Below are 9,931 nucleotides of genomic sequence, written 5' to 3'. Positions count from 1 at the left end.
GGGGGGGGGGGGGGGCACCTCTCAAAGTACTCGTGGGCCGCGAGCCACAGCGCGAGCCAGTCGTCCCCATCCTGTCCACAGCTGGAGGTGTAAAGAGACGCTGCTCACAGCAGCCACAGCGCGAGCCAGTCGTCCCAATCCTCGTCGATGCTCCGCTCAAACACCTCGCGCGACGGCTCGTACAGCATCGCTGGGGCGGGGCGAGGGCAGGGAAGGCGGAGGGGCGTGGGGGGGGAGGACGGCGGGGCGATGCTGCGAGGGAGACAGTCGCGGGGCAGAGGAAAAAAGGAAAAAAATGTACGCGGGGCAGACGAGGCGGCGACCGCGGCGGTCTGCAGGCTCAGGGCGTGCAGGGGGGAGGCGCTGCACGGCTGCGCCTTTGGACGGGTGCAACTTCGCCATCTCAATCGCGTGCTCCTGAGAGGGGGACGTGTCGGGGACGCGTCAGCGCCGCACACCCGGCCGAAGCCTGGTCTTGCAGGGCGGTCGCCGAGGCGAGGAAGCGAGGCAGCACGTCGAAGGAGACGTTGCGGTACACGGTCTGGTACGTGGAGGCGAGCAGCCCCGACACCGACACCTCCGCCGTCGACGACGTCCCTTCCTTCCACTGCTTGAGCGCCTGCCGGGGAAGTGTCTCGGAAGTGTCTCGGAAGTGTCTCGACGACGTCCCTTCCTTCCACTGCTTGAGCGCCTGCGGGGGGGGGGGGGGGGAGGGTACTGCGGCGCTCGCCCAGAGGCAACAGCCGAGGGGGCGACGCCCCGACCGCGGAGCGCCTGCTTCAGCTGCTCCCTCAGCCGCGCAGTCACCGCCATCTCCTCGGGCGCGCCAGCCTACGGGCGCTGCCGCTTCCTCAAGCCGACGTCAGACGGCCTCCCGCAGAGGCGCACGCGCGAAATCGAGGCGGCCGCGCTGCCTTGATGTGCGAGTCAAAGATGGTGTCGCCGAGTGCCCTCGCCTGCGCGTCTCCGGCGGTCACAGCGGCCTCGAACTCTCTCACGCGCACCTGGTCGGCGCAGGCGGAGCCCGGGATCGGAAGGACATCGAAGGCGCCGCGGTGGGCAAGGTCAGCCGAGAGGAAGGCACAGCGCGAATGCCCAGGCGGACGCCTGCAGCAGTGGTTCTCTCCCCACCCACCTCTCTTGCCGCCCCTCTCTTCCCAGTGCGGTGGGAAGCGAACCATGAAGGCGACATTCTCGTTCGACAGCTCTGCCTCTGTGAACGACTTGAGGTACGACCTGCAGAGGCGGCACCATGTCAGACGCGTCGGAGCATCCTCATCATCTACCTCATCGAGCGCAGACGCTGAAATTGGCAGAGTCACAAATTGGCATTTTGGTGCATCTATGGCGTGAACAGCCGCCAGTGATCGGCGAGGAGGTCCTCAAGCGTGAGCTGCGTCTCGCCACGGATGTCGAACCGATCACTGACCCGATCTCCTGGCACCTTGGCCGCCTTCTTACCCATCGAGACGCCCCGGCGGACCTCGACAGCCGCTTAAGAAGACGGACACGCTGGTTGGTTGGTAGCGCGGCTCGCACAACAGCCGAGAAGAAGAATTCTTGATACAAGCCTCTCTCACAGCACACTGGCACGACAAGGGCGCAGACTGGCGCGGACTGGCACACACACAGGCTCACCACCGGAGCCGCCTAAGCGACTCCGTTAAGAACGGCAATGCACGAGAAGAAGAATTCTTGGGCAAACCCGCGGAGACCCGTGTTTACTTTACGGCCCTTTCCCTGCGAACGCGCACCCCCGGGGCTAGGGCTCTCTTGCCCGCAACCCGATGCCAATCATCCGGCCCGCTGGGTGCGCTTCTGAGCTCCCCGGCCCTGGATGTGCGGTTGCTGACTGCACTCCAAGTGCTCCAAGTGCTTTGGGGAACTGGCACGGGCTGCAGATGCAGCGCTTGTCTGACGTTCTCCACACCGCCGTGGCGTGGCCCGTGGCAGACGGTGAACGAGCTAGCGTGCGGGGATAGCGGCATTGTGCACGGAGCTAAGTGCATTGCCGTTCTTAACGGAGTCGCTTAGGCGGCTCCGGTGGTGTGCCGGTGATAGTGCTAGCACGCGCCAGTTCGCACCTGTCCGGCTCCTACCCGGATAGGGGTCTGTTGGCACTGGCTGGCCCCTCCCAGATAGGTAGGTAGGTTGGTCTTGTTTGGCCCAAAAAGGGCCCTGCAATAGGTAGGTACCCCCTATTTTCATCTTTTTTCGCTTCGCTGCGCGGCCTGGGGATAGGTAGGTAGGTAGGGCGTTTTGGCGCGAGTCAGTGCCAACAGACCCCCTATCCGGGTAGGAGCCGGAACCCTGTGTCGAGCCTGTCTACTGTGAGAGAGAGTTGTTTTGTTTAAATTCTTGCACGTTGTTAGAAGACTGTTTGTGTCTGTATGTCGCTCGTGCGTATTCGTGACAAAAAAGAATTTAAAGACCTCCACACGAACTGCGCGCGCCTGGCGCGAGGCCCCCCCCCCCCCCCCCCCCGAGGGCCGGACTGAGGCGCCCGAGAGACCCCGCAGTATCACTCGCCTAGCGGCCCGCAACTTGCGCAGCAGTCCTCCACTCGGGCGGGGAGAAGCCGTTCGCGTCCGGCTCCCTGGATGTGCGGTTGATGACTGCACTCCAAGTGCTCCAAGTTGAGTATCGGCCTGGATGTGAGGCTGATAACTGCACTCCAAGTGCTCCAAGTATCAACCGGTGAGAGCGCTTGGAAGGAGAGGGAGGAGAGGAGGGAGGGGGAGGAGGGCGGGGGAAGGGGAGAGAGGGAAGAGGCAGGCGCAGCGCTGGAGCGGCGCACGGCTGGGGCGGCGCGCGGCGCAGCGATGGGGGCGGGCGGAGAGCCGGGATGGATGGAGGTTGTGTGTGGGGGGGTGTGGGAGGTCGTGGGTGAGCCCTCTGGAGGTGCCGCGCGCCATGGCGCGTGGGCGGCCGGACTCGGAGTCTGCAGCCACGTTTCGGAGGCGCCCCCCCCCCCCCAAGAGCCATAAGAGTTGGGTGGCCAGTGCCTTCTTATTCACCATGAAGACCTCAACACTGAAAACAGGCCGGTCGAGCAGCAGGGTGCGCAGCGCGCCCTTCAGGACGTCAAGCTCCCCACCCTCCACGTCGAAATGGGCGAAGCTAAGGCGCTCGCCCTGCCACTTACTTGAGAGCAGCTCATCGACGCGCCGCACCTCAAAGTAGCCGTCGGCGTGGAGCTCGGCAGATGATATCGTTCCACCACCCTTTTCTTTCTCAGTTCTTGCGGGCAAGGCGACGTCAGACATCTCAGTGACCTTCAGTTGTGCACCTTCGCCACTGTGAGCGTTGGCGACTTCAGCTTGGGCACGTAGCCAGCGCCGCGCCGAGCCCAAGCCGCCGACTTCCGGCAGTAGATTGGGTAGGAAGCCGAACGACTGTTGCATGAATCGTATGTTGGTGAGGAGGGGGTCTATCGCGTGCACGATGCGCCCCGTGCGCTCAGCGTAGAAGCATGCGTCCTCGCCAGAGTTGGCACCCGCATCGATGATGGCGCCCGGGGGCATCAGCCCCTCAGCAAACAGACTGCCCACCAGGGCGCGGAACAGAGGCTCCTTGCTCAGCGAGAATGGGCAGCGCCATCTGGAGCTGTGCTGGAGTGGTAACGGTCGACTGAAGCTGCGCCGCACGAGTCTGCTTTTTAAGCGCACGCTCTTTTGCGTCACGAGCTCAGTCAAGTCCTGATGGAGCTTTTCAAGGGCTTCTTGAGTGGCAGAGCCATTGGCCGCTTGCTGATAGACGAGCGCGATTCGAGCGGCATCATCCTGTTGTCTTATGCACCACTCTGTCGTCTTCCAATCCGACTCCCGTGCGAGCAGCCGGAATGTCACAGACGAATGCAGAATACCCCGCTCGATGGGATTCGGCGTGCGAAGCTCGAACCGACCACATTCCCCGATTCCGTTGTCCCTTACAACCCCCCCGCACCACGCCCTGCGCTCACACGCACGCAGCGCAGCCTCACGGCCCTGAAATCGAACCTTGCAACGGTTGCGCTTGTTGTCGTTCTGAACGCGCAAATTGGTGTACCTGTCCACGACCCAGCATGCTCTCGACTTGTTGGAGTTGCCGCCGTCACTGTCTAGCTGGCTCACGTGGATGCGAGGCAAGGTGAAGGGCAAGCTGACATTGGGTGGTGATATTCCTTCGTGCACTTGCGACGTGTCCTCACTGGCTGTCGAGAAGTTGAGCGGCGTGCAGAACAGTGCGAGCGGCGCCCCTGTCAGGAAGCATACGAGCACGAGGCGCGGCATAATTTGTACCTGAGCCTCAGAGAGTACTGTCGGAGGATCCGGTTTACGGACGCACGTCAAACTACCAGGGTAGTCGTTCATGTTCACGGCTGTACACCATAGTAATTCGGCCGTCCGCGAGCCCCTAGCTCGCCGACGGCGAGAGAGATGCCACGGACGGACGGGGTCGTGGTGGCCGGTGGCAGCGTCCATCGAGTGTCACGGGGCGGGTTTCCCGATGGGTGGCCGGGTGAGGGCCCGAGGGTTGCGGAAGGTGCACGGCGGCGTCGGGCGGGCTTTGCGAGTGTGCTCGAGGCGGCCAGTTCCCGCCAAAGCACACTCAAATGCACCTCTCTCTCCTTGCCCAACTCCCTTGCACAACACTGGGTTTGGCCACGCTGTTTCTCTCTTAGCTTCATCAAGATGTGCGAGATGCACAGTCCTCCACTCTTGTTTTTTGTACTTGGGAGGCGCGATCCCCCTTTCTCAAGGCTATGGCCATGACCTACGGTAGTGCCCCTCACAGCACCGGCGCTACAACAACCCCGGCGTGTAGAGTGAGCAGTCATGCACCATGCGCACTCCACTGAGCACTGTACAGACACTAGTCGAGTCTCAAGATACACGGCTCAAATAGTCGGGTATATCCATTCAATCTAATCTGGAAGCAGCTCTCAGTGCGCGAGATCTTACGCGGCATCGGCGCCGACCATGTGTCGAGGAGCGCAGACAGGAGCCTGCTAGAGACGCCGTGGCATGGCTCGTCCGCACCAACACTCGTGACTCGATCTCAGTCCGAGTCCGAGTCGTTCTCGTTGATGCCGCTCTTGAACGAGGAGGCCCACGAGGACTTGAGCGCGGCCTTGCGCTTCGCGCCCGACGTGTACGCCTCCGGCGACATATGGGTCGAACGCTGCACCTGGTGCGAGCGCGCGTGCATGCGGCTCATCTTTGAGCCGACCATCCGGTAGTTGGACGCGTCGGCGTAGTGGCCCTGCAGTTCGACGCACTGGGCCTTGAGCATGTTGCTCAGGTCGGTACCTCCCGAAGGCGACAGGGCGACCACGCGGTGGATACGCTCGAGTTCGGCGCGGCCGGCCGCCACGTTGCCCGCGTCGGCGAGGCGCGTGGCCTCCTCCATCGCCTCGGCGACCATGATGCGGTTCCGTTGCTCGTCGAGTGCGGTGTTGACGGGCTGCTCCGCCGGCTCGCTCGCCGGCCTCGCCACCGCGAGGCTCACCGCGACGTCGTCGGGCGCCGACCGAGGCACGTTGAAGCCGCGCAGCGTGGCGTTCAGCACGAGCGGCGGCGGGTCCGTCTGCGGCGCGCGCAGCTTGGGCAGCTGGAGCTCGACGAGGACGTCCTTCTCGTCCTCGGCGAAGAGGTCGCCGAGCACAACGCTGCCCTCGGCGTCGCGTGTGTACGTGCTGCCGAGCACGCGCTTGACGCTCACGCCCGTGCCGACCGCATCGAGGCTCAGCTTGACGTTCTGCGCTACGACGCTCGTCAGCCCGCCGAGCGCGTCGGCGAAGGCGGTCGGGATGTCATCGGGCGTCTTGATGTAGTAGTAGAGGCCGCTCGAGCCCGAGCCGGTCGCGAGATTGCGCAGGCAGGCCTCGTTGTGGTCGGCGCCGAAGCCGAAGGTGTACAGCGAGATCGGCCCGCCGCACTTGGCCGACGCCGTGGCGATCGCGCCGGCGACGGCGCGCGTGAGCTGCGCGGGGTCGCGGAGACCTTCGTTGGCCATGCCGTCCGTAAAGAGCATTACTGCGCGGGTGCGGCCCTCCTTGCTTGCGCCCGAGCGCTCGAGCACTTCGATCGCCTGCAGCGCGCCACCGGAGAGGTTGGTCGTCGAGCCCGGGTGCAGTCCCTTGATCACGCCGTCAGCCTTGTTGCGGCCGGACTCGTCCATCGACGTGAGAGGAAGGTCGAGCCTGATGTTGCTGTCGAAGGTCACGAGCGAGATGCGGTCGTCGCCCTTGAGCCCTGCGCGCTTGACGAGCAGCTCGAGCGTTTTCTTCATTAGCGACATCTTCTCGCCGTGCATGCTGCCGCTGCGGTCGATGCATGCGACAAGATCGATCGGGGGGCGCTTGACATCGTCCAGCGCGGGCGGAGCCTTGATCGAGCACATGGCGAGCATGCGCTCGGCGCTGGCCGCGACGGCACCCTTCTCCGCCGTAACGTGCAGCTGGAGCTGCGGCATCGCGGTGACGTCTGCAGCCGTCGAGACAGACTCGGCGACGGCAACTGGCACACCCGTCGGGATCGTGGCGTCGGGGCGAGCGACCGTCGGGATCGTGGCGTCGGGCCGAGCAAAGAGGTTCATGCCGTCCATGTGGAAGGACGTGTCCAGGCCACCCCGGGATATTGTCCTTGAGCTTTCATCATGGTCCGAAGCGCGCTCGAATCAGTGTGTCCAGCGAGCAGCGTCGGATCGGAGGAGCGAGCTGTAGTCGAACGGCTCGATCGCACTCATCCGCGCTGAACCAGATCCTGCAACTTGTATGGTGGTGCGCTGGTGGCGAGCATGGGTGCGGCACCGGAGAGGCTGTCGCCCGGGTGGGGCGACGGGCGTTTTAGTTCGTTTTGTCGAGTTTTGAGGACTGACTGCAGCGATTTCTTCCAGCCCACTTCTTCTCTTCCACCTGTAGGTATCTTGTCCTTGGTTGGTTGGTGGTGCGATGGGCTCCCTCCCGCGGGGAGATGTCAGCTCGCTGTGCCCTCTGTAGCATCAGGTGCAAAGGAAAGAGTGGGCTTAAAAATGTAACACGAGGAATCTGCCGCTGACGGGCACTTTTCGCGGATTGCAATACGAGTGGCGGTAAAAGACATGCACCCGCCATGACATGCGCATGCACATGTACATGTTGTTGTGCATGTGCAGCGCCCTCGCCTCTTCAGAATGCGCTGACACGCATCAAAGCCAGAAACGCTTACCTCTGCACCACCAATACGGACACGAGCTCGTGGAACTTGGGCGGCACGCCGCGCTTCCAGGAGAGGCCTTTGAAGGACGGTGCCGTGATGTCGCTGTTCGCTCCCGTATACGACTGCCCGTGGACGCTTGAGCGCACCAATTTCGTCTCTGAGTTCAACTTCGATGGGGGCAAGTGGACATGCGGCGTCAGCGAGATGCGGCAGAGTGGACGACCGTGCGTCGTGTATTCATTCGGCTCGAATGCCGACTCCGCATTCGAGGATGGAGTGCGCCGCACAAACCCCGCATGCGAGATCCACATCTTTGACCCTACTTCAAAGCCGCCGCCACGCTTCCGCGAAAAGGAGTACTCTTTCCACGAGATGGGCCTGTGCAGTGAGCAGACGAAAGCAAACGGCAGATTGACGATGAAGTGCGACACCCTCAGCAGCATCATGCGCACGCTCAACCACACGCACGTCGACATACTCAAAGCTGACGTGGAGGGCGAGGAGTACTCGTTCTTTACGAGCGAGCCGTGGCACAGGCATGCGTCGGCCGTCGGCCAGATACTCCTCGAAGTGCACCTGTAGACCCCTACCCGACCTCCCACCTCAGCCTTCCACTCGAATACAACCTCTGCGGCCCTCTCCAGCTCTCCTGAGACCTAAGGTGTTAGAAAATGTATCGATCACACACCAAGTGCGTATATCACCTCAAGCCAATGTACGCGGCCACACGTGTAGGCGCGTTTCTTAGCTAAAACGAGCGCCTGCACGAGTAGACGCTTATATTCGAGCTCGCCAAATGCGCATCTGCACGTGGAGGCGCTCATGTTAGCTAGGGCTCGCACCTGCACGTGTGGGCGCGTATCTGACACAAGCACCTACACGTGTGGGCGCGAGCCTTGGCTAAGATGCGCGCCTACACGTGCAGGCGCTTATTTTTGCCGCACTTTCCGGGGTTTGCCAGCTGTGGCCGCTGTGGGCCGCTCCCAGTGGGGTCGTGGTCGAGACCGAGGTGTCGAACTGAGAGCCACTACTGGAGGCTTCCTCCGGCCACCGCTCGACTACCCACGCACATGGCCGGTCCTGTGGCTTGCCTGGACTCGCTCAGAAGCCTCAATTCGCGCACACCTTTGCTCTCTGGCTCCCGCGAGTGCGTTCAGGCCACTCAAGCAGGCGACGCCGAGCACCCGCGACGCATCTCGCTGGGGCGCCACCTATCGACCCGACTGATTGGCAGCATCAAAGACGACCCCATGACGGTCCTTCAGCCCCACGAGGTAGGCAGTTGCGCCCTGATCTCGCTCCAAGACGGCCAACGCCGTGTCCGGCACCTGCTGGCTGCTTCACGGGGATGCCCCCCCCGGACACATGCTGCAGCCCCGAGTGGATATATTGGTCGTTTGTGGGTCCCCCAAGACTACTCTAGTAGGGGCCGGGCGCTTGAGCGTCGGCGGTACACCTGTGCAGATGTTGCACGGGTGAAATGGCTCCTCGTACAGGGTAGGAGGCAGGTGGTGGGTTTGAGTGTCGTGAGTGCTTGCAGCCACGAGTGCAGCACCGTTTGTGACTCCCATGGATGCAGTTGGGTGGGGCACGGTGCTGGGGGGCGGTCCGGTGCGCCACAACAGCCTCCCTGGCTGACCCCCATCCAGTTCGACACCTCTATCCTGACCGTGGAACCCCAACTTCAACCGGTCATATCTCGGGCGGACTGGCATCTCAGGAGCTCATCCTGGGCGGTTTGGGGAAGTCTTGGGGGTGTACTCGAAGGTGGGAAAAAGAGTTTTGCGCGAGATCTTAACCGGGGGGCAGTCTGAGCACCGTGAAAACAGCGGCCCACAGCTGCCACCCTGTTTCTTCTGTGCCGTTAGTGAGTCTCGTTGCGCCAGCGCAGCAGGCGCGCAGCGCCATGGCCGGCCACCTGGACGTCGACTCAATCATCGAGCGGCTCATGGCCGTCAAGAGCGCACGGCCGGGCACCTGCGTGCCCATCGCTGATAAGGAGGCGGCAGCGCTCGTCGCGGCGGCGGAGGAGGTCGTCTCTGGCCAGCCGGCGCTGCTTGAGCTGGAGGCGGGCTGTGCAGCACTCCCGCCACCGCCGCGCTCGTGCACACGCCCCGCCGCCGCCTCGTCGCCAGCCATCCTCGCCGTCACCGCCGCCGCAGTCCGCCACCCGCCGCCCGCCGCCCGTCGCCCTCCGCCCGCCGCCCGCCGCCCACAGCCGCCTGACCCTGCTGGCCTGCCGCCGCCCCGCCCGCAGGCGCCGATGCAGATCGTGGGCGACATCCATGGGCAGTACTCGGACCTGCTTCGGCTGCTCGACTTCAGCGGCCTCCCCACCGGACCAAAGGGGCCGCGCTACGTCTTCCTCGGCGACTACGTCGACCGCGGTGCCACCGGCCCCTGCCCCGCCACACGGCCTGCCACCGGCCCCTGCGCCGCCACACGGCCTGCCACCGGCCCCTGCGCCGCCACACGGCCTGCCACCGGCCGCCTGGCCAGGCGCCAACGGGCTCGAGTGCATGTTCCTGCTGATGGCGCTCAAAGTCAAGCACCCCGACCAGGCGGCAGTCCCACCTCCCCTCCTCCACCTCCCCTCCTCTCCCTCGCCTCCCCTCCCTCGCCTCCCCTCCCTCGCCTCCCCTCCCTCGCCTCCTCTCCTCCTCCCCCTCCCCTCCTCTCCCTCGCCTCCTCCTCTCCTCCTCTTCTCCCCTCCTCCTCTCCTCCCCTCCTCCCCTCCTCCCCTCCTCCCT

General features: G+C 63.9%; 5 protein-coding genes across 5 annotated transcripts in view; 2 read left to right on the top strand and 3 right to left on the bottom strand.

Annotated features, from left to right (window-relative positions):
- Positions 1-16: 16 nt before the first annotated feature.
- Positions 17-1,532, bottom strand: EMIHUDRAFT_452572 (hypothetical protein; the record flags this gene model as incomplete). The annotated part of the gene is made up of 8 exons (XM_005763303.1): positions 1,356-1,532; positions 1,179-1,236; positions 915-1,004; positions 775-831; positions 491-619; positions 378-417; positions 141-190; positions 17-71 (listed from the first exon to the last, which is right to left on the bottom strand). Coding segments are annotated over exons 1-8 (588 nt in total), but the record flags the coding sequence as incomplete, so codon positions are not given.
- Positions 1,533-2,529: 997 nt separating this feature from the next.
- Positions 2,530-4,271, bottom strand: EMIHUDRAFT_215234 (hypothetical protein; the record flags this gene model as incomplete). The annotated part of the gene is made up of 2 exons (XM_005763302.1): positions 2,530-2,596; positions 2,935-4,271. The coding sequence occupies 2 exons, from the start codon at positions 4,269-4,271 to the stop codon at positions 2,530-2,532; spliced, it is 1,404 nt and encodes a 467-aa protein (XP_005763359.1).
- A 381-nt stretch (positions 4,272-4,652) lies between these two features.
- On the bottom strand, positions 4,653-6,607 carry EMIHUDRAFT_465161 (von Willebrand factor type A domain-containing protein). The gene is made up of 2 exons (XM_005763301.1): positions 5,704-6,607; positions 4,653-5,139 (listed from the first exon to the last, which is right to left on the bottom strand). The coding sequence occupies exons 1-2, from the start codon at positions 6,586-6,588 to the stop codon at positions 5,041-5,043; spliced, it is 984 nt and encodes a 327-aa protein (XP_005763358.1). The 5' UTR covers positions 6,589-6,607; the 3' UTR covers positions 4,653-5,040.
- Positions 6,608-7,099: 492 nt separating this feature from the next.
- Positions 7,100-7,763, top strand: EMIHUDRAFT_215232 (hypothetical protein; the record flags this gene model as incomplete). The annotated part of the gene is made up of 2 exons (XM_005763300.1): positions 7,100-7,113; positions 7,181-7,763. 2 exons carry the CDS (start codon positions 7,100-7,102, stop codon positions 7,761-7,763), a joined length of 597 nt encoding a protein of 198 aa, XP_005763357.1.
- A 1,291-nt stretch (positions 7,764-9,054) lies between these two features.
- Positions 9,055-9,931, top strand: part of EMIHUDRAFT_358030 (hypothetical protein) — a 2,888-nt gene continuing 2,011 nt past the window's right edge. The window contains exons 1-3 of the mRNA XM_005763299.1: positions 9,055-9,249; positions 9,439-9,571; positions 9,684-9,742. Of these exons, the coding sequence (XP_005763356.1) occupies positions 9,088-9,249; positions 9,439-9,571; positions 9,684-9,742 (354 nt within the window). The 5' untranslated portion in view covers positions 9,055-9,087. The remainder of the gene's footprint in view (positions 9,250-9,438; positions 9,572-9,683; positions 9,743-9,931) is intronic.

Source organism: Emiliania huxleyi (assembly GCF_000372725.1).
Source record: "Emiliania huxleyi CCMP1516 unplaced genomic scaffold EMIHUscaffold_64, whole genome shotgun sequence".
NCBI classification, from domain to species: Eukaryota; Haptophyta; order Isochrysidales; family Noelaerhabdaceae; genus Emiliania; species Emiliania huxleyi.
This window is presented reverse-complemented; position numbering and strand designations above follow the sequence as displayed.

Excerpts from the sequence above, each read along its gene's own strand:
- EMIHUDRAFT_465161 (XM_005763301.1), bottom strand. The coding sequence starts at position 6,588 with ATGGACGGCATGAACCTCTTTGCTCGGCCCGACGCCACGATCCCGACG. Across the intron at positions 5,140-5,703 it reads TCGATGCGGTCGGCACGGGC|GCGTACACGTCGGGCGCGAA; the intron begins GTGAGCGTCAAG and ends ATGTCGCCGGAG.